Raw genomic sequence first — 22,750 nt, 5'->3', positions numbered from 1 at the left:
CTCTGAATAAATCCCTGGAACAGGCTGCCTATATCTTCCAGCTTTTGCAGCGCTTGGAAAATGTATTTTTAGACCCCAGTCATTGCAAATGGCCATAGTGGCTGGGCATGATTGATCATATACTGTATAGTCCAATACCCTGAAGTAGACCCTTGGGGAAGGTTGTGTTAGAGCTAAAATCAAGGTTCTCTGAGAGCAACTGCTCTCATCTCAACGTCACTCAGTGCTTTCAGAGAAAAGTTCTGCTTGTAAACTAAAGTTCCTTGAATACTGAAGGTCAGCTGCTGGGGTGAGCTTTTTTGGCAGCCATTGTCCAATAAAGTAAACTTATCTAGGGAGGTTTAACCATCAACCTGTCCAGATACTGACTGACCTTAGCATGAGATACTGGCAGAAACCCCCGCAATGGGCATGTGGAAATCTCAGCCAAGCACAAGCTGTAATCTGCTCTTTCCAAATTCTCAGAGTCATTTGACCTAGTTCCTGCTTAGGGTATAAGAAACTCCAGCAATCTGGTGGGGGAGAGAAAAGCCACTGAGCAGAGCAAAGCATTGACACCAACTATACCAAGAAAGGCCATAATCTGCTTGGGGTAGGACTGAGTCCTCCTGTACTATTACCCTTTTCTGTTCCCTACTGGATCCTGAATTTGGAAATAATTAAGGCCTGTGTATGTAGAGTTGGCTGCATAGGCCTGTGAATTAGGTTCTAGGCTGCGGAGTCACGAGTATGGAGCGTCCACAACCGGTGGAGGTCTATGGCATCCTTCTGCACAGGGTCACTGCAGAAAGGTGGGGCCGCATATCGAAATTCAAAGCTCGGCCTGATGACCTTCTCATCTGCAGTTACCCCAAATCCGGTAAGTGGGAATAAATGAGGGCCTGGAGCAAAGTAGTGGGGAGGTAGCCATGGAGAGATGGAGAAGTGGTGAGGCTGAGGGACACCGGCTGAATTGTGAACAGTTCTGCGACTTGGGTTCTTCTTCCACCCCTTCCCACTAGGGACCACCTGGGTACAGGAGATAACAGAGATGATCCAGTATAGAGGAGACACTGAGAAATGTGGTCAGGCCCCCATATACAAGCGGATGCCGTTCCTAGAGATGCCTCATATGATCGTGTCCTGTGAGTGGGAAGGGGTGCTTCATTTGGGTGATGATGGGCGGAGGACTCAGAATTTGGAAAAAGTTTGCTTTTTAGAATAAAACTTCCAGAAGTTGTAGAAAAAATAAATAAACAAAGCAGCATTTCCAAGCCCTGGTTGAAGATGGGACAAAGGGTTTATCTCCACTCAAGGCTGAAATTTTCCCTCTGGTCTTGCAGCTGTGGAAGAAGCAGATGCGCTACCCTCTCCACGGAGGCTCAAAACTCATCTTTCAGTCCAGCTTGTGCCTGCTTCCTTCTGGGAGCAGAAATGCAAGGTCAGAACTTCTGGGAGTGGTGGTGAGAGAGGAGGATTAATGGGAGAAGGGAGAGCTTGCTTTCATTGTCTGACGCCACTCATTGTGGAAATATATAAGGTCACATGAAAGAGGAGACTGATTCTTTCTGATTAAAAGTTATCTGTAGGGGGTGATAAAAGGCATTTCAGCCCTGCTACATCATTAAACTGACAAAAAAGGAGGAGGAGAAGGAGGGTGACTCTGGACATATACAGAGCGACATGTTTTTGTTGACTTGGAAATTGGCCTTGGAACTTTCTGCCTGTCCAGACTGACCATTTTGAGTGTGGGGTGGATTGGGCTTCAAAGGGTCTGTTGAGGTCTGGGGGAGGAACAATGTGCCATTTGATGTGCTCCTCCCGTCAGAACAGCAAACAACCCCTTGTATCCCAATCAGTTTCAATTAAACACTTTATCTGAGTGCCATTCCGATTTCTCCCTTCCCCTCTCCCTGTTTCCCTTCCCTTATTCTCCCCCCCCCCTTCTCTCTCAAATTCTCCCTCGGTATCTGCAGCTGCCGAAGGCTGCTATCTCATAGCTAAATAAGCTGAACAGCCAAAAAGAATGCATGCCCTACTGTGAGGCAAGAGCGGTATACGACAGCTCTTAAAGGGGAAGGGTGGGTAGTTCCAGAAACATTAGTAGACAAGGTCCTTGTTTTTCGATCTAAACTGTGCTGTCAGCAAGCTGTATATTATACCTATATGCCAGCGTGGACAGACTTTTGTTCAGTGATCAATAAAAGGAATACTGGGAGGTTGCTTCTGAATAGAGATGGGAGCTTTGTATTCATCTCGTCTGGGGGGGGGGACACATACGAATATCGCCACCATAGGTGTCTGGGCCGATTGGACCCTCCCCCCAGAATCAGGCCATCTATTTACTGCTTGTGGCATGGCGTGCATGGCCCATCGCTGTTTGCGCTGTGCCAATCGTGGAAGTAACCTGGCCAGGGCTTCGCTGTCTCCCTGCACTGCTGACCACTCAGCAACTGAGCAGGGAGACTTACCATCCCATCTCCTCACCAGATTGGTCAGCAGCACAGGGAGGTAGGGAGGCTCTGGCTGGGCTTCTTCTGTGATTGGAATGGCATGAACAATGGTTACGGCAACGCAAACCATGCCGCGAGTGGTAGATAGATGACCCAGTTTGGAGGGAAGGTTCCAACTGGCCCGGTCCCCTGTGGTGGCGATACACTATTTGCATTTGTCTCCCTTTGGCGACAAATATAAATATCTCTACTTCTGAAAATTGTTTGTTTGTTCAGTCGTTTAGTCGTGTCCGACTCTTCGTGACCCCATGGACCAGAGCACACCAGGCCCTCCTATCTTTCACCGCCTCCCGGAGTTGTGTCAAATTCATGTTGGTTGCTTCGATGACACTGTCCAACCATCTCATCCTCGGTCGTCCCCTTCTCCTCTTGCCTTCACACTTTCCCAACATCAAAGTCTTTTCCAAGGAGTCTTCTCTTCTCATGAGATGGCCAAAGTACTGGAGCCTCAGCTTCAGGATCTGTCCTTCCAATGAGCACTCGGGGTTGATTTCCTTTAGAATTGATAGGTTTGTTCTCTTTGCAGTCCAGGGGACTCCCCTCCAGTTAATCCCTGACCTCTCTCTTGCTTTCTTTATTATGTTTTCCCTTTCCATCTTATAGAATTTTAATCGTGTACAAATTGCTTTTAATTATATATTGGTTTTGTATTTTGTGTTTTGTGCTGTAAGCCGCCTAGAGTGGTCAATATGACCAGATAGGCGGGGCATAAATGGAAAAAATAAATAAATAAATAAATAAATAAATAAAAAAGTAAGTAAGTAAGTAAGTAAGTAAGTAAGTAAGCAAAGAAAGAAAGAAAGAAAGAAAGAAAGAAAGAAAGAAAGAAAGAAAGAAAGAAAGAAAGAAAGAAAGAAAGAAAGAAAGAAAGAAAGAAAGAAAGAAAGAAGTGGTGGAGTGGGTAGTGAAAGAACAGTGGGAGCAAGGAGATCTAGTCTCTCTCTCTCTCTCTCTCTCTCTCTTGTTCTGTTTCTGCAGATTATTTACATAGCCAGGAATGTTAAAGACACTGCCATCTCCTATTTCCATTTCCATGACATGAATAAGACCCTTCCAGATCCAGGAACCTGGGACCAGTTTCTGGAGAATTTCCTTGCAGGAAAAGGTGAGTAAAGGCTAAAGAAAGAAGACAGGCAAAAAGGGGACATTACATTTGAATGTCCACAGGGTTCCAAATGTGGCAAAAAACCTGGAGCCTACAGGGTACCAAACGAATGGGTGTTCTCATTTAGAAAAATATTGCCAGTGGAGAGCAGGGACATTATTTTGTAAAGTTGCCAGTTTCGCTTTGAGCTGCAGGTCATGTACATGTGAGGCGATGAAGACGTTGTGGTTTACTTTCTGAACTCTTGTTCTTCCTTGCAGTTGTTTGGGGCTCTTGGTTTGACCATGTCCGTAGTTGGTGGGAGGCCAAGGAGTGTCACCCAATTCTCTACCTCTTTTATGAAGACATGAAAGAGGTGAGCACTTGACAAATACATCCTGCCAAGGCAACACTTTTCAGTTATGAGAGAACTGTATCAAGAAGGATTCTAAATGATCACCCCATGGTTGTGACTGTGAGATCCTACAAACATTATTCATTCTTTCATTCATTTATTCATTTTATTTACTGCCCATCTAGCTGAGGGCCACTCTGGGTGCTTTAAAGCAGAATAAAATAACATTGAACTGGCAAGCCACTCCAGTATCTTTGCCAAGAAAACTCCATGGACAAAAACAAAAAGCTAAAAGATATGACGCTGGAAGATGAGCCCCTCAGGTCGGAAGGCGTCCAACATGCTAGTGAAGAAGAGCGGAGGACAAGTACAAGTAGCTCCAGAGCTAATGAAGTGGTTGGGCCAAAGCCGAAAGGACGCTCAGCTGTGGACGTGCCTGGAAGTGAAAGGAAAGTCCAATGCTGCAAAGAAAAATACTGCATAGAAACCTGGAATAGAAGATCTATGAACCTTAGTAAGGTGGATGTGGTCAAACAGGAGATGGCAAGAAGAAACAGTGACATCCTGGGCATCAGTGAACTAAAATGGACGGGAATGGGCAAATTCAATTCAGATGATTATCATATCTACTACTGTGGGCATGAATCCTGTATAAGAAATGGAGTAGCCCTCATAGTTAACAAAAGAGTGGGAAAAGCTGTACTGAGATACAGTCTGAAAAATGATAGAATGATTTCAATACGAATCCAAGACAGATCTTTCAACATCACAGTAATCCAAGTTTATGCACCAACCACCCATGCTGAAGAAGCTGAAATTGACCAATTCTATGAAGACTTACAACGCCTTCTAGAACTGACACCAAAGAAAGATGTTCCTGGCATTATAGGGGATTGAAATGCTAAAGTAGGGAGTCAAGAGATAAAAGGAACAACAGGTAAGTTTGGCCTTGGAGTTCAAAATGAAGCAGGCCAAAGGCTAATAGAATTTTGTCAAGAGAACAAGCTGGTCATCACAAACACTCTTTTCCAACCACACAAGAGGTGACTATACACATGGACATCACCAGATGGGCAAAAGCAAAATCAGATTGATTATATTCTCTGCAGCCAAAGATGGAGAAGCTCTATACAGTCAGCAAAAACAAGACCTGGAGCGGATTGTGGCTCCGATCATCAGCTTCTCATAGCAAAACTCAAGCTTAAACTGAAGAAAGTAGGAAAAACCACTAGGCTAGTCAGGTATAATGGAAATCAAATACCTTATGAATACAGAGTGGAAGTGAAGAACAGATTTAAGGAACTCGATTTGGTGGACAGAGTGCCTGAAGAACTATGGATGGAGGCTCGTAACATTGTAGAGAAGGCAGCAACAAAAACCATCCCAAAGAAAAGGAAATCCAAGAAAGCCAGGAGAATAAACCTATCAATTCTGAAGGAAATCAACCCCGAGTGTTCACTGGAAGGACAGATCCTGAAGCTGAGGCTGCAATACTTTGGCCATCACATGAGAAGAGAAGACTCCCTTGAAAAGACTCTGATGTTGGGAAAGTGTGAAGGCAAGAGGAGAAGGGGATGACAGAGGACGAGATGGTTGGACAGTGTCATTGAAGCTACCAACATAAATTTGACCCAACTCCGGGAGGCAGTGCAAGACAGGAGGGCCTAGCGTGCTCTTCTCCATGGGGTTACGAAGAGTCAGACATGACGTAATGAGTAAACAACTACAAAATATTGATGTAAACTTCAAAATAATAAAGGATCAACATCATCAACCACCCAGCATAGGATGTATGTGTAGGATAGGCAGGTCCCATCAGAAGAAGGCATTTTGCCAGTTATTCAGGTCCCATACTGTTATCCTATGAAATAAATGCACCAATCTTGCTTAGGACAACCTGTCTGTTGTGAGAAGCAAGAATTAACCAATTAACTTATATTTTCCTCTCTAGAACCCAGCCTGTGAAATCCAGAAAATAGCCAACTTCCTCGGCCTAGAACTCCCTGAATCAATATTGAATCGGATCATACAGCACACTACATTTGACAATATGAAATCAAACCCAATGACAAATTACACCACTTTGCCATCCTCTGTTATGGATCACACTGTGTCAGCCTTCATGAGAAAAGGTAGGGATTGGAAAGGTAATTTCCAACCATAGTGGATATGAGAGGGCATTTGTGGGATACCTTCGGCAGCAACAGGAATGAATACAAGGTTCCACCCCCCCACCCCACCCCACCCCAAGACTTGTCCCTTTAGTTGAGGCTTCATTTGCAGACAGTAGCAGGTTTTGTCTATTTTCTGGCCTTGGAAGGGTTCACCTGCTGATTTCTCCTCCCACAATGGGCTTCCCATACAGATTCGCGTCTCAGCAATCAGATTTGCAAACTAAGCCCGTGTTTACCTTCCAGTGAGCAATCACAAAACAAAGCATATTCAATGCAAGATATGCAGGTGAGAAAAATCACATGCCATCACCACTTGGGGAAAACATTTTGGTCAAAAAAGTTATTGTCTAGTTCGATCCTATTTTTGTGGTCTTTGTGGGGCTTGATCCCAAGGTGCTTCCAGGTGGAGATTTCCTATGATAGGTAACTGTTCTGTATTGTTCCATTTTGTTCCTCTTAACAGGTTCCTAGGTGGGGATGGAGGAAATAGAAGAGGCAGTGGCAGATATTAGTGGAAGATTTTGACAGCTGGATGCCTTATAAAATTCTGTGGATGAGGCAGAGCCACTGCATTATAAAAACATGGTTTGCTAGAACCTAACACATCACATTTTGAGTGCTTGGCTAGAATGTTTCCCAGAACCTTTTGTCAACTGATTAGGACTAGATGTCAAGGAAGTGGCAGAAAAAAAGGGTGTCATAAAAGATTGTGCAAAGGGAGAAAGTTTGAAAGCCTCTGAGTAAGAATAGAGGAGAGGAACATGAATTCCTGAGGGTTTTTCTCCCCCATCTGCAGGCATCGTAGGAGACTGGAAGGAATACTTCACTGTGGCTCAAAGTGAAAAACTGGATGACATCTCTGCCTACAAACTGGGAGGCACTGGGCTGACTTTCCGCACTCATCTGTAACCACATTTTTGTGCTCCTCACTATGATTTTAATTAAAATATGCCTGGATCATTTGCTTGCTTTAAATAAGTCAGGAAGCCATGCATTTTGCCTGTGGCCTTTTGAAATGTAATCTATGGTTATTGTTCCTCTCCCTTGTCGCAAGTCATCTGGGAATGAATGGCTCTCAAATGAAATGAGTGGGTTGGCTCTTTATGGTTCCCACACTAACCCTGAGGAATAAGACAAAGACAAGAACAAGGCATGAAGAGATAATGTAAAGAGATAAAAGAACTGAAGGTGGGCTACAGGAAATTAAAATATGTGGTGGGGGGAAAATCATGAGATGCTGGGAGAAAGACCAAAGAGGGATAAACATCTGAACTGACTTTGTCCCAACAATGGTCAGACTGTATTTCAAAGGGAAATGATTTCTTGGTTCTTCTGGTTTTTTGTTTGAGAGCTGTTTCAAAACAGCCTCTTATATGTACAGTATAATAAGTACATCTCTGGTTCAGAGTGATTTTGATCTGCCTGGTGCAACATACCAATTGTTACTAATGGATTAAACCCCATTAAAGAGGTAATCCATTTGCCTGATGCTTAAAAAGGATTAGCCCTGAGGGCAGGTACTTGAGACGTCTGTAACCTTAGGCTTTTGCTTTCTATAAAGAAGCCTGAAACAGGTAGATGGTGATGGTGGGGAAATGGAGCATCCTTACAATTAGGGTGTGCTTGCTCCATTTTCATCTCTCCAGGGTCTGCTCATATGAAAGTAGACCTTGTTCTTGGGTGAGCAATAAATAATAGGGCTAGGTGAGCTAAGATCTTCTTATGTTCCTAAGTGTCTACCTTCTTTAGAACAAACCAAAATTTGCAAGTTTTTGGTTGAACAACTTTGTTTTTATCATTATTTCATTTTTTCCTGATGCTTTTTCATGTTTCTTCTTTCTAATAAAATACATAAAATCCTGTCCAGGAGTTGGGTGTATCTTTGTGTGAAGAGGAAATTTGCCCCTCCCAGGCTATAGGTTGGGCCTCCTTTTATTTTTATTTTTTTTAAAAAAAAATCCCAATGGACACACTTTATCCTACTGGCCTGGTAGCTCGACCCATAGTTCTTTGTCCTACCAATAATCACCCATCCCCGTCCTTCACCCCCCCAGTCCAAAAGCAGGAGGTCAACCACAAATTATGGACAACACATGACTACTTGTCAAGAAGTAGTTCTCCATCTGCCAAGCTGTGGATGAGTGATGGAGAGTAATGCGCTTAGCTGGGAGTAAGCACCATTGACTCTAATGAATTTTTCTTCTGAGTAGCACCTTGATCAATTCTGAAATGAAGACATAGGTTCAAGCAACCACACTGCCTGAACTGATGCAATGTGAAAGAGTAGAAGCCGGAAGAAGTGGAGGCAAAAAACAATGGATCTGGGTAGAATAACTCTGAGCTGATTTGCATTTCCTTTCATGTCATGTGATCACCAAAAAAAGAAATGGTACTCAACCTGTCCTAATCCAGGAGCATTTCCTGTAAATGTGTTCACAAGTAGTCAGGGTAACCCCCAGGGCACACAAAGCAATTTGCATTTATCCCACATGACTTATACAGTATTTTAAGTCATAGCACATTGAAAATACCCTTCAAATTTGGTGAAAATCCAGCCAACCTTTTAAGACAAAATAATTGGGGTGCTTCCAAGGATCCCCCAAATGATTTTCAGGCATACCACAAAGGTTATTTTAAAAGCATATAATCCAAAACTTGCCCTCCAAATTTGGTACAACTCTTTCGGCCTGTTTCTGTATCATGTTGTTATAAAGGGACCAACAGACAGAAACGTAGGGTGCAGCCAGACAGAGATACAGTTTGTATTTTGGCACAGTCTGGTGTGAGATATTTTCCAGCAATCGGGCGATGTACAGGAGGTCACCAACCAGCCCTACTCTCAGCCCTACTCTGTGCCCAATCTGGACATTTTTGATCCAGCAGTAGAGCTACTCTTTCTTGGAGCTGGGTGGGGGTGATTCCTGCAGGCACTGAATGGTTTATCCTTTATTGCTATCTGACCACACCCTTATATAGATTATGTTTGTATTGGTGGAGATAGGGAGAACTGCTGGTACGGTTTTATTTCTCATGCCAAAATAACTTGGTTTGCTTTGGATATTGTGCACCTTGAATTGCAGGGTGGGGTTACTGCTTGCTCCTCCACCTCACACAGCAAAATGGCTTCCACCAGCCTAGTAGAGGAGTTATCAACAAAGGCCATTGAACTTAGTTAATACAGTTTTCTTTTAAATGAAGCCTAAGAGTTTGTACTGGTTTCACAGTTTCTTCCTAGGTCAGGCGATGGGGCCATTACCTCACATTTGCCATAGCTTGCTGGATAGTTGATCACATGCCTTTCACAATACTGACAGTCTCTAAAGGTTATATTCTAGCATCTCAGTTGAAGGGAGCAGAAAAGCTTTCTGCCCTTCCCAGATACTGGGAGCTTGTTGGCACCTAGTCAGAGCCTCCAATATTTTTACCCCACCTTTCTCTTTAAAAGGACCCAAGGTGGCTTACAACAATTAAAAGACAATACAGTACTGTATCTAAAAGCTAAAAACAGTGAAAATACAAACATTAAAAAAGAATTAAACAGGGATTATCTTTAAAATGTTCAATAAAGTCAACTTCTCTGTAAGTCCAACTGATTCCAGTGGGCTTACTCTAGTTGCAATGTCTGTGCTAAAGTTAAGTTGTAACTAGATTAGGCCCATTTGAATTAATGGAGTTTACAGGGGAGGTGACTCACTAAATCCCTACTCTAGTGGATCTACTCTAGTGGAACTTGCTATGCTAAGACCCCTAGACCCTTTTCATTCAAAATACTACTAAGCCAGGTGTCTCAACTGTACTAGACATGCCTCTGATTTTTCATAATAATAGATACTCGTGTGCCATCAAGTCAATTCTGACTTATGGGGACCCTTTCCAAGGTTTTCCAGGTAGCGAATACTCAGAAGTGGTTTACCCTTCCCGTTCTTCTGGAGGCGCCCTGGGACTGTGCCGCTTGCTCAGGGCAACACAGGAGGCATAGTGGGGAATCCACCTCCCTGTCCCCAGTTCTGCACTGAGCTGTAAAACATCACATTTCCCTCACTGAAACTTATGTTGCCCCCATTCTCCAATCCTCTAGGGCAGCCATTCTCAACCTTAAAAAAAAACAAAAAACGATGACCATAAACAAAATGTGAAGGATAGGCCAAATCAGGATAACAAACCTTATGAGGTGGTGTATGGAGAATTTGTGGTCCTCTCCAAATGGCCCCCTGAAGGAGGCCACAGACTGAAAATGTTTTTATTTTATTTTTCTATTCATCTGTTTGTGTTCCAAGTTTGAGTAGTTGGGACCAAGTCCTGAGTCCCTATTGAAATCAAGCTTTTTTTCCCTAAGAAAAGGGGAGGGGTGGGTGGGTTCCAAGCCATAAGTTGAATCCGAGTCATGGGGGGGGGGGGGGGGGACAAGTAAAGTCCAAGTTAAATGACTGGTCAAGTTAAGTTTGACTTGACAGCGAGTCCTGTAACTCAAGTACCCATCCCTGGTTGTACCCTTGTTTGACGGGGACCCTGGAACCTACAAAAAGCTCCTAAAAGGGTTGTAGCAAATAAATAAATAAATAAAATAAGAAGGTTGAGAATGGCAGATCTAGAGTTTGGATTCTGTTCTCCGAGGTCAAAGCTACTTCTTTCCATCTCATGTCATCTGCAGATTTGGTGAGCATCCAGTCTGCACCCTCGTCCAAGTCTTTTATAATGACGTTCAACATCATGAGGCCAAGGATTCTACCTGCAGCATCTCACTTCTCTCCAGGATAACGTGAAACCACTGGTAAGCATTCCTGGGGTACGTTCCATCAATCAGGTACAAATCAACAGAACTGTAGCATTCTCTAGTGCAGTGGTTCTTAACCTTGGTTACTCAGGTGTTTTTGAACTGCAACTCCCAGAAACCCCAGCCAGCACAGCTGATGGTGAAGGCTTCTGGGAGTTGCAGTCCAAAAACACCTGAGTAACCCAAGGTTAAGAACCACTGGTCTAGTGCCACGCATTAGGAGCTTTTCCATAGGAATTTGGGGAAGTATGGTACCTTTCCAAAAACCTTGCAGAAATCACAAAACGCTGCCTCCAAAGAACTTCCCAACATTCTTTCATTCATAAGAATCAAGAGGCAGAACTAGCTGGACAGTCATGGACATTAGCATAGCCTGCACAGACCTTCCTGACTTGAACAAAAAGCAGGTAAAACATGAGAAGACCAACTCAAATGGAACAAGCCAGCTGCAAAGTGTGTGAGTGTGTGGTTGTGGGGAGGGAGTGGTGTGGCGAGAGAAAATGAGAGGTTTTGTGGAGGGAGACTACCACTTTTATTGTTTGGAGAGGAACTGACTGGGTGAGATTTGGCTCTGTAAATTCTGGCTAGCATTTAGAGTGTTAAAGCAAAATGTAGAAATCTGATCTCAATTTGGGGAAAAAACGAACATATCGGACAACTTCCTCAACCACAGTTGGCTACCTTGTAGCCAGCAGAAGTCATAGAAACTAACTCCCTGGATTTTGGAACCCAGCTCCTGCAGCAGAAGTCTTCGGAACAGCTGTTGAACGGGTCAGTGCCTCACTTTTTTTAAATGGAATTACAAGATTGTCAAATTTGCTTCTGTGGGAAGTCTCCTTTGGATGGATTACGTTTGCCTTTTCTGTCTGCTCCATTCCTCCGTTGACTGAGACTTTAAGGTGAAGGGTTAGGGTCAGTGGCCCAGATGGAAAAGATAGCACCACGCTTGTACTAAAATATGAAAATAACCAGCTGTGAAGGGTGTTTTTTAGTATTGCATCTAACTGACACTCCATAGTGCCTTCCTGTTAAGGACACTCATTTTCTGTTTTCTGTTCTATATTGCTGTTCTTTCACAAAGCAATTATCTGAAAATGCTTTCTGACCCCACCCCCCATATAAAATTGCAGTCTGCAGTCAAATAACTGTAATTGGAAGAGTCCTCTCTCTCTCTCTCTCTGGACAGGATGTAGACTTTTGTTTGCCTTCCCCCTGCTCAGTCCCACTTCAATCTGAAGTGGAATTAACCCTTTTCTGTTTGGTTTCCCTTATATCGGTACAAAGAGACACCCCCATGGCGGACCCCCTTTTTTAAAAGAGTGACAAGGATTTTTACTGATGCAGAAGTAGAAAGGGAACTTCTCCTTCCTGAAAAGTAGACTTAACAATTTCTTTAGGCACTGCAGTTAATTTGGTCTAATCTAAAACATGCATACTAGGAACTTTTCTTAGATCTATAAATACCTTTTAATATGAATTTTCAAAAAAAAGTTAACTCACTTGTGCAGAAGCATAATAAAAAACCTAGTTGTATTAGCAACGGCAAGATAATGAGGTTTGAAGCAGAACACATGAGATGCATCTTCAACCACATAGATTAGCATCTCATCCCAAAAAGCCTCCATGACCTACACAGATACAAAAAGTTATTTTTTAAAAAATGGAAAAATGCTTTTTTTCTGTTCCTGGAGGTCTCCAGGAGCAGCAGGGTGTTTTTGTATGTCCAGAACCTCCCTCTTCCAAAAATAAACATTAGAAGTGGGCACCCATTTCCTTCCTATTTTAATTATCTCCCCATTTTTGGCTATTTCTGTAAATGGTACAAGGGAGGGAGGGAGGGGGCTGTGGGGGCCGCATATTGCCCCAGGATGCACTTTCCCCAAGCCTGATTTAGAGGTCAAATTTATATTTGGGTTTGCCAAATACATGTTTCCCCTCATACACAATATGATTATCTGTGCTTGGATGTACTTCTCACCTGACTGTTGCACTGCTCCTAAGAACCACCACAAACATCATCACTCTGCTGTTATTGTTTTAATTTCTATTACACTTCCTCTGCCTGTCCACTACTTGCTTTTAATGTCTTCCTTCTGTGCCCCTGGTAAAGAGGGCTAAAGTCCATGAAAGCTGATGCCGATAGGGTGCCACAAGACACTTCATTTCTAGAATATTTCGCACTGCACTTGACACCGCCGGACTGAACCTTAGGGACTGCTTCAAAATGTCTTACTCACTTTGTCCTTCCTTACGGAGAATGAGAGATGGCCACCAGGGCCAGATGTGGGGGCAAATGTCCAGGGGTCCCAGAAGCCTCCAAATGAAGCTACGCCCACTTGCCAGAGCACTAAACCTAGAATTGAAAACTGATATTCTATGTCAGCTGATGACACACTATATTACTGTATGTGTAAGCGGACATTTTTCCGTGCCTTCAGGAAAGTCATACAGTAAACTCAGGAAAAGTGCAGGCAAAATGCCCAGCTCTAGCGTGCAGGCAAACTCAACCAGAAATACACACCCACTGCTCTGGCATGAACCTACACACCCTGCCAAGTTTCCCGGTCATTTAGAAACCTTGGAAAGCGAGACAAACAAAGGCAAGAAAAAAGCTTTCACAGCTGTAGAAGGCAGGGGAGCTCACAGGTAAGCAGGTATCCTGGTTTACTTGGGTTTTAGCTAATGGTCCTGGAGGTTATGGGGCAGGGGTCCTAACAGCCTATGTAAGGGGAGGCAGTAAAGTTAATGGAAGTGAAGTCCATCATCCTGAGGGCTACAGATTCCCATCTTTTGCTGTACGATAACAGCAAACTGATTTATTCGCAGCAAAATTCCTTATTCCTTATCTGGGCAACTTCCATGCACAGAAGAAATTTATGGAAAAGCTTAGAGGAAACTGACATTTAGCAGAAATACAAGAAAATTGGAGAGAAGACCATTAGAGATCCAGAAATTTTGTGGGGGAGTGGACAGCAGCTCTCAAAATTCCTCAACCCTCCTGACCATGCTGGCTTAGGAATTCCATGAGTTGCTGTTCAAAAAATGCAACTTTTCCAAGTTCTGTGGCCACAGAACACTGAGTATCTGTGGGAGTCAGTCTAAGGAAGTGCAGTAAATGTAACATTCCAGAAGAGGATAGAACCTTGATCGAGGCTTGGAGTGCTCTGTTATTGCCTTAGAGGCAGTGTTTGGGAGTAATTAAAATCATGTAATTATCTATAACTGGTTACCTTGGGTAGCTGTATACATAACTAATAATTTTACAGTTATAAGTGTAACAACAGACAGTTAAACTGTATAGTTGAAATGAATAACATTTAAAAGTTACTTTTAATGTGTATTTTAAGACATTTTCAGAAGCATCTAATGTGAATTTTTAAAGTTTTGGGCCATTATCCGATCCTTCCTTATTAGCAAGGAAAGTATTCTTTGGTTTTATGGTCTGGACTTTTACTAGTCTTTTCAAGGTACAATGTACAATGTCAAAGAGCACTTCTCTGTATTCTTCTGACTTCCTGACTGACAATGACAACATATTGAGTAACATACAGTGCAGCAGAGAACATCAACTTGGCTGTCAAAAAAGTAACAGTTGTGCAATGAGTTCCTTTGAAAATGTGAGCTCTGTTTACAGGTCCTGTCCCCTATAATACCTTTCCTTCTCTGTCAGGCAATGAGTACCGAAGAGAAGTTTGACTTTCACAGCCTCAAGTCGATCAAGCGTGCAGATTTGGTAGAGGTTGATGGAGTCCATTTAATTGATGGCACAGCAGAGAACTGGGAGTCTCTCTGGGGCTTCAAAGCCCAGCCTGATGACCTTCTCATTTCCACTTATCCCAAAGCAGGTAGTTGCGGAGCATTGAAGGGCATTGGGCTCATGGTGGGAAGGTGGGAATTTGGATGAAGCTTTGGAGGCCAAATGGAGCTTGGGAGGTGGAGGGCCGGTGCCCAGAGGGTGGAATCTATCACTTTTCTAAATCTATCCCACTAGGAACCACCTGGATTCAGGAAATTGTGGACATGATCCAGCAGGAAGGTGACTCAGAAAAATGTGCTCGGGGCCCCATCTATGACAGAATGCCTTTCATAGACCTCTTCCTTCCAAAACCCTTTCCAACATGTATGTAACATGTCCTGTTTTGGGGAGATGATGGGAGAGGGTTGGGGGAAGTGTTGTTGTTTTTCTCAGGATGAGACTGAATGTGGCCCCTCTGACATTTCAGGGCTAGAAATGGTAGAGTCGATGCCTTCTCCACGCACAATGAAAACTCATCTGCCAGCCCAGCTAGTGCCACCTTCATTCTGGGAACAGAACTGCAAGGTCAGAACAAGGAGGGCAAAGTTGATCATGAGCAAGGGATTAATGCCAGTCAAGATTTTAATCTTAGAGTCTCTTTCACAAGATGAGATATGATCTCAATTTTTCTGCTCTTGCAACATCTCCTTCCAGGCAACATTATCGTTATTGTTATGCATGCCTTTGCAAGTAGGCCTGTTAAGGAAGCTGTTAGTTACAATCCAATTACACTTGCAGCTCTGTTTTCAACATGTTTTCACAATCACACCTTTCCCGCTGCTCAAGGGAGTTACAGGATCAGCACCTTGCCTGTGTAGGTGCTTATTCTCCTGAATCATGCTTGGAACCTGGGAAATGATGAAATGAGACAGTGCCACTGAAAATGTCTGTATGGAATGAAGTGCTCAATATAATGAGGTTGCCAAGTTAGACTCTATAATTTTCAGATAGTTTGGAACATACCTTTTCCCTTGGAGGCACAGAACACTGCCTCCTAAAAAATCATATAATGCTGTTAAGAGTAGTTGGATCTTCTGCTTCTTCTACAGATCATTTATGTCGCCAGGAACGCTAAGGACAATGCAGTCTCCTACTTTCATTTCCACCGCATGAACCATGGGATGCCAGAGCCAGGGACCTGGGACCAATTTCTGGAGAATTTCCTTACTGGGAAGGGTGAGAAGAAGCTAAATCAATAGGAAAAACAGGAGAAAAGAAAGACCAAAACATCTAGGGGAGAAGGGTATTGTGTCTAATCATCCTTATAGAGAAGGATTCAGCTTGATACCCTTCTGAACTGTTGAGTCAGAGCTCAGAAAGGTTATATTTTAAAAGGAACTTTTATTATTCATTGCTTTTGGACAGTTAGGTTGTTATTGCTACCACTGTTCCGCTTGCTCAAGTAATTCATTGAACTGTGTGTGATCAATTCATTGCATTTTCTTTACTAGATGTGTGCAGATTTGTATTTTAGCTCCTCTAATTCCCCATATATCTATGGGAGTTGTATCCAAAAGCACAGACCTGCAGCAATTACTATCAGACAGGGAAAATACAGTCTGCTTCCCCCTAGTAGCTAATTTTGATACTGCACCTTGGAAATTATAAAAATGTAACACATAAAACACATGTCTCGGACAACCCAGATAGTGCGGTTGCTGACCTTGAGCCAGACATCCTGGAGAGTGAAGTCAAGTGGGCCTTAGAAAGCTTGTCTAACAAGAAGGCCAGTGGAGGTGATGGCATTCCAGTTGAACTATTTACAATCTTAAAAGATGGTGCTGTTAAGGTGCTATACTCAATATGCCACCGAGTCTGGAAAACTCAGCAGTGGCCAGAGGATTGGAAAAGATCAGTCTACATCCCAATCCCAAAGAAGGGCAGACCCAAAGAATGCTCCAACTACCGTACAATTGCACTCATTTCACACGCTAGCAAGGTTATGCTAAAAAATCCTCCAAGGTAGGCTTCAGCAGTATGTGGACCGAGAACTCCCAGAAGTACAAGCTGGATTCCAAAGAGGCAGAGGAACTAGAGAGCAAATTGCTAATATGTGCTGGATTATAGAGAAAAAGAGAGTTCCAGAAAAAGATCTAAATCTCCTTCATTGACTATGCAAAAGCCTTTGACACTGTGGACCACAGCAAACTATGGCAAGTTCTTAAAGAAATGGGAGTGCCTGACCATGTTATCTATCTCCTGAGAAATCTATATGTGGAACAGGAAGCAACAGATACAACTGGATATGGAACCACTGATTGGTTCAAAATTGGGAAAGGAGTACGACAAGGCTGTATATTGTCCCCCTGTTTATTCAACTTATATGCAGAATAAATCATGCGAAAGTCTGGATTGGAGGAATCCCAAACCGGAATCAAGATTGCTGGAAGAAATATCACCAACCTCAGATATGCAGATGATACCACTTTGATGGCAGAAAGCGAGGAGGAATTAAAGAACCTCTAATGAGAGTGAAGTCTGAAGCTCAACATAAAAAACACCAAAAAACAAAAACCTAAAATCGTGACCACTGGTCCCATCACCTCCTGGCAAATAGAATGGAAAGATATGGAGGCAGTGATAGATGTTACTTTCTTAGGCCCTTTGATCACTGCAGATTGGTACATTAAAAGACCCTTGCTTCTTGGGAGGAAAGCAGCAAGAAACCTAGACAGCATCTTAAAAAGCAGAGACCTCACTTTGCCGACTAAGGTCCGCATAGTCAAAGCTATGGTTTTTCCAGTAGCGAAGTACAGAAGTTAGAGCTTGACCATAAAGAAAGCTGACTGCCGAAGAATTGATGCTTTTGAATTGTGGTGCTGGAGGAGACTCTTGAGAGTCCCCTGGACTGCAAAGAGAACAAACCTATCCATTTTGAAGGAAATCAACCCAGAGGGTTCACTGGAAGGATAGATCCTGAAGCTGAGGCTCCAATACTTTGGCCATCTCATGAGAAGAGAAGACTCCCTGGAAAAGACCCTGATGTTGGGAAAGTGTGAGGGCAAGAGGAGAAGGGGACGACAGAGGATGAGATAGTTGGACAGTGTCAACGAAGCGACCAACATGAATTTGACCAAACTCTGGGAAGCAGTGGAAGACAGGAAGGCCTGTCGTGCTCTGGTCCATGGGGTCATGAAGAGTCGGACACGACTTATTGAGTAAACAACAACAAATACAGTGGTGCCTCGCTTAACGAGTGCCTTGCTCAACGATGAATTTGCATAACGATGGCCTTTGCTGGAAATTTTGCCGCCTCACCTAACGATGTTTCCTATGGGGGATTTTCGCATAATGATGTTTGGGACCTTGCTTCACTTAACGATGACAGTTTTAGGTCCCCTGTTTCGCTTAACGTTTTTTTTTTAATAGCCCTGTTTTCTCTATTTTAAAAATATTTTAAAATGTTCAAAAAATGTTTAAAATGCTTGGAATTGTTAGTGCACCTAATAAAACCTTCGTTAAAGTAATTTGGCTTCATTCTGAGTCTTTTTGAATTTTTGTTGATTTTTTTTTCACTATTGAAATGTATTGAATAGGCTCCTATTGGAACGGATTAACCGGTTTTCAATGCATTCCTATGGGAAATGGTGTTTCGCTTAACGATGTTTTCACATAACGATGTTTTTAATGGAACCAATTAACATCGTTATGCGAGGCACCACTGTATATAAAACCAAATACAGTAATACTTCCCCTACTGTTTAGGATTAATAAGAGAATGACAAACTGGAAACATTATTTGTCAAACTGTCTCTTATCATTCTATCTATAAAGTAAGTTTTAAACCATTCATTACATTATTGTTACTCCAAAAGTAACTAGTTATAGGAAATAGTTGCAGATTGCCTGTAACCAATTACTTCAAAGCACTAGTTTGGCTACAAGTTCTATCCCTGGAAAGCGGTATGATATTGTACTTCACACATTTGAAAGGCAACAAACTGAGGAAGGCTGCAACATAAGATAGAGGTCAACCAAGTCTCATGTGGAGGAAGACAAGCAATTTGAGAAGCTCATTCACTGTTTTCCACCCAAATTCAGAAAACTATATGGCACAATTATTATAGATGAGAACAAATCAGGTAGCTGCAGTTCATTTCTTTCACATGTGCCTCTTTGCAGTTGCTTGGGGCTCCTGGCTTCACCATGTTTGCGGCTGGTGGGAAGCGAAGGACCGACACCCAATTCTCTATCTCTTCTATGAAGACATAAAGGAGGTAAGCCATTTGTATACACATAACGTCACACAAGATCCAAGTAAAAATCTGGTAGTGCTGGACATTCATTTTAATTAGGATCTGGGGGCCAAGTGGGAGGTGACAAGATATCCATCTTCAAGTAGCTGAAATTCTGTCACATAGATGACAGATGTTTTGTGTTGCATTATTGGTTAGGGCCTGAACTAATGCATTGAAATTACAAGAAACAGGATTTTGACATGAGACGCTCTTTATCATATTAACTGGGTGACGGGGAAGAGACTGCTTTGAAGGGTGGTTGATTCTCTTTTGCTAAAGGATTTTAAGGAGAAGCAGTATAGCCACCTAGCTGGAGTGTCATAGCGCTACATCTCATGCATCAGCAGGAAGCTGAACTAGGCTCTCACTGAAGTCCCATCTTATTCTCCAATTCTGTAAATGCATGATTCTCTTTCTTCTTTGAGTAGTTCTGGGTGAGGCTGTAAGCTTTTCCTTACTTTCTGTCACTGATTTTTCAGGATTAACTTTATATTATCCTCTACTAAGAAAGTTTAATTTGATTTGAGAAATAGCTAAAATCCTGCCCATAAATTATCCTTGTGTAAAGTGGATTATGTCATTGGGGTGATTTTTCAGAAATTATACATTTCCTACATCTGTCCTGGGACTCCCATGGGTCTTGTGTAATCCTGATCAAGGATGGTGGTGACTTTCAGCAATTAGACTTCCTCCTTCTGTCCTGCAGTGCCCATGGCTTCCTGATATTGAGAAGTATTATAACGACAATTACATGCCATCAAGTAAATTTTGATTTATGGTGACTCTTCCAGGGTTTTCTAGATCCATAGAAGTAATCTAAATACTTTACTCAGAAGCAAGAAATGTCTGATTTTCAAAAAATCACCACGTCTGATGACATCATCTACTTTATGTCGGCATAAATTATGGAATAGGATGCTTGCTAATTAGTAAAGAAGGCTTTTATCTTGAATTTCCCCATATTTATGTCCCCCTTGGGAATTAGATCTGGGGTGCTTTGCTCCAGAGCACCAAAATATAGGTGGCATCAAAATCTAAAGGAGAACTACTGATGAAAGTTAGCAAAATAAATGGTAAGGCCTCCTGGTCCTATTTATTTTCCTCTTTTTCTTCTTGAAAGCAGAGACTCTTTCTCTCTTTTTCTAGGACCCAGCTCGGGAAATCCAGAAGGTAGCCCAATTCCTGGGCCAAGAGCTCCCAGAATCAATTGTGAATAAAATAGTGCAGCACACGTCGTTTGAGAGCATGAGAACCAACCCGATGGCTAATTACAGCACCCTGCCCTCCTTCATCATGGACCAAACCGTGTCACCCTTCATGAGAGCAGGTGGGGTAGCAAAGCAGAGGCTGAGTGCCGCTTAGAGTTGGTAGGAGGGAAGCTACATAAGACTATCAGGTGCAGCTCTGAAAAGGCGAGAAGGGAGGTGGAATCACAGCATTCTCCAGAAAGTCTGGGGCCAGGATTGCTTTTGGAAAATATTGCGTGATTCTTAAAAAGCCGGCATGCCATTCACCTACCAACTCCCTGCTTCTGCTCTATATGTGGATAAGGTGTTATTATTTTTCCCTCAGAGGTGGAGACTGGAAAACCCCAGTCAATTCCAAGAACACCTCAAAATACAATTCAAAAAAAAGTAACTCTCGCGAATACATCTGGCTAATCTCTCTCTTTTTTATATATGGGTGATTATACAGGAAAGCAAAAGTCTCGTCTGTAAATACCTGTGTTGGTTAATGAGTATATAGCCTGTGGTTAAACACACAGGATCCTGGCTGCCTGCTTGTTTTGGGTCAGGTGGCAACCATAGCTGCATCGGATCTCCCAGACTCCCAGCCAGCATCCAAAAGACTCTTTCCTCTCAACCTCCCGCTCCAATTTTATTGCCTCCATAACTTGTTGTCATTGCATGACGCAGCACCCTACGGGTATCCTATTTTCCCAAGGTTAATAAGTATGAGGTAATGTCAGGTCAATTTGGACTTCATGATCCTTCCAGGATGGGCGGGTCCAAAACGCTACAGCCAGATTGCTAACTGGGGCTGGGATTACATCACACACATAATTGGTTACAGGGGCTCCACTGCTGTTTCCGGGCACAATTCAAAGTGCTATTTTTAATCTATAAAGTCTTAAATGGCTTGGGTCCAAACTCTTTGAAAAAACAGCATCTTGCTCAAAGAGCTTGCCAGGTCATCAGGGGACGCCTTTCCCTCAGTCCAACCACCCTCACACTTTTTCTGCTGCTGCACCCCAATTCTGGAACTCACTCCCACAGGAGGCCAGATTGCCCTCATCTTTGCTCTTCTTCCACAAGCAGGCGAAGAGTCCTTTCTCTTCCGGCAGGCTTTCTACTCCCCCAGTCAGTTTCCATGGCTGAGTGGGGGATTCGAACTCTGTTCTTGAGTGCTAGTCCATCATTCGATCCACTACACCACACTGGACGCCCAAACAGAGTGGCTTATATTTTGTTGCTTCTGTATCTTTTTTTCATAATGCATTTACCTAACATTTTAAATACATCATTAATTCTCCTTTAATACTTGAATAATTTATTGTTTCTAGCTTTTAATATAGTGTTTTTAAGCTGCCTTAAGATGTAAGCTGCCTTGGGTTGTTTTTTAGATGAAAGGTGAGGTAAAAAAAAATCTTAAATACATTTTTAGGTATGAAGTAAAGGTGGTAGTGGTTGTTGTTTTCAGTGACTGAGGGTTAAATTTTGATGAGCTAGATACCTATGTGAACTATTCAGACAAAGAATTTCAGACTGTCTCTCTTTTGATATTACTATGGTCTGGCTTCTGACCCTATAATTGTTTCCTGCTTCGTGGACATACGGCATTAATCAGTTGCCATTCAGTTAGCTCTTAATTAAATTATTCTGTTTCCCTTTTTTTCTAGGCAAAGCAGCTTTCACTTCTGTCATTTCTTTTCATCTTTTCTTTATTGCAAAATAATTCTGCTCTTTTTTAGTAAATAACATTAATAGTAGGAAAGCAGTAAGTTTTCAAAGAAATTACTGTGTGAGTCCGTGCAAACAGATATAGACATAAATATCCATGAAACCAGATATGAAAATATGTGATGCATTATGTGCCACAACTTTTCTTTTGCTTTTTGTCTGGAGACGCAATAATTGAAGACTGCAATAATAGGGAGTAGAAATAAGGGAATTAAAAGCTCTCTTCTTGCAGGCACTGTCGGAAATTGGAAGAAACAATTCACAGTGGCTCAAAGTGAACGGCTGGATGATATGTATGCCCCAAAACTTCAGAAAAGCGGCCTAAATTTCCGCTACCAGTTAGAAGCATAATGCTGCAAAATTCTCACCAAGACCTTCACCAACATGTACACAGGTTTTTGACTTTAATAAAAGTTATAAATGAGTGAAACTGGATTTTGTGTGTTGGTTTTTAAATTTTTCTTTTTGTACTACACATTTATAGACACCAATATTCATATGGATTTATAAGACAGTGGTGTGTAGATTGGCATTTTTGGACTACAACTCCCAGAATTTCGCATGCATTCCATAGTCCAAAAAGCACAAATTTATACATCTGTATTATAAACGTTATGATATTTACTTTCTGAGTGTATGTGTTCCCCTTATGTTTCTGCTTCAGTGGCCAGGACACCTGGTTTCTCCACAGCTGAACATGATTTAAGGAGTTAAAGTGAATAAGAGGTAGGAATCTAGATTTTGTGGTAGATGTCATACACTAACACTACATAAATAAACATTTATTTCCAAACAAGTTTAAGCCATGGTTTTGTCATACAGAAACAGCCAACTGAGATAACATGCTCCTTAATTTCTCTCTCTTTTTCTCTCTTCA

General features: G+C 42.4%; 2 protein-coding genes across 5 annotated transcripts; both read left to right on the top strand.

The window, feature by feature from the left end:
* The first annotated feature begins 19 nt into the window (after window positions 1-19).
* Window positions 20-7,967, top strand: LOC110078523 (sulfotransferase 1C1). Of its 2 annotated transcripts, XM_020792807.3 has the most exons (7): window positions 20-859; window positions 1,002-1,124; window positions 1,323-1,420; window positions 3,471-3,597; window positions 3,858-3,952; window positions 5,883-6,063; window positions 6,902-7,967. In XM_020792807.3, exons 1-7 carry the CDS (start codon window positions 730-732, stop codon window positions 7,012-7,014), a joined length of 867 nt encoding a protein of 288 aa, XP_020648466.3. In that variant the 5' UTR covers window positions 20-729; the 3' UTR covers window positions 7,015-7,967. The 2 variants fall into 2 exon arrangements, with proteins under 2 accessions (XP_020648466.3, XP_020648467.3); XM_020792808.3 differs by lacking the exon at window positions 1,002-1,124.
* Window positions 7,968-10,655: 2,688 nt separating this feature from the next.
* Window positions 10,656-22,303, top strand: LOC110078551 (sulfotransferase 1C2). Of its 3 annotated transcripts, none has more exons than XM_073004526.2 (8): window positions 10,656-11,286; window positions 14,550-14,724; window positions 14,871-14,999; window positions 15,103-15,200; window positions 15,725-15,851; window positions 18,798-18,892; window positions 20,060-20,240; window positions 22,106-22,303. In XM_073004526.2, exons 1-8 carry the CDS (start codon window positions 11,236-11,238, stop codon window positions 22,222-22,224), a joined length of 975 nt encoding a protein of 324 aa, XP_072860627.2. In that variant the 5' UTR covers window positions 10,656-11,235; the 3' UTR covers window positions 22,225-22,303. The 3 variants fall into 3 exon arrangements, with proteins under 3 accessions (XP_072860627.2, XP_020648504.3, XP_020648505.3); XM_020792845.3 differs by lacking the exon at window positions 10,656-11,286 and adding an exon at window positions 11,566-11,650; XM_020792846.3 differs by lacking the exon at window positions 10,656-11,286 and adding an exon at window positions 13,359-13,525.
* The last annotated feature ends 447 nt before the right edge of the window (window positions 22,304-22,750 follow it).

Source organism: Pogona vitticeps, chromosome 6 (assembly GCF_051106095.1).
Source record: "Pogona vitticeps strain Pit_001003342236 chromosome 6, PviZW2.1, whole genome shotgun sequence".
Classification (NCBI taxonomy): Eukaryota; Metazoa; Chordata; class Lepidosauria; order Squamata; family Agamidae; genus Pogona; species Pogona vitticeps.
This window is presented reverse-complemented; position numbering and strand designations above follow the sequence as displayed.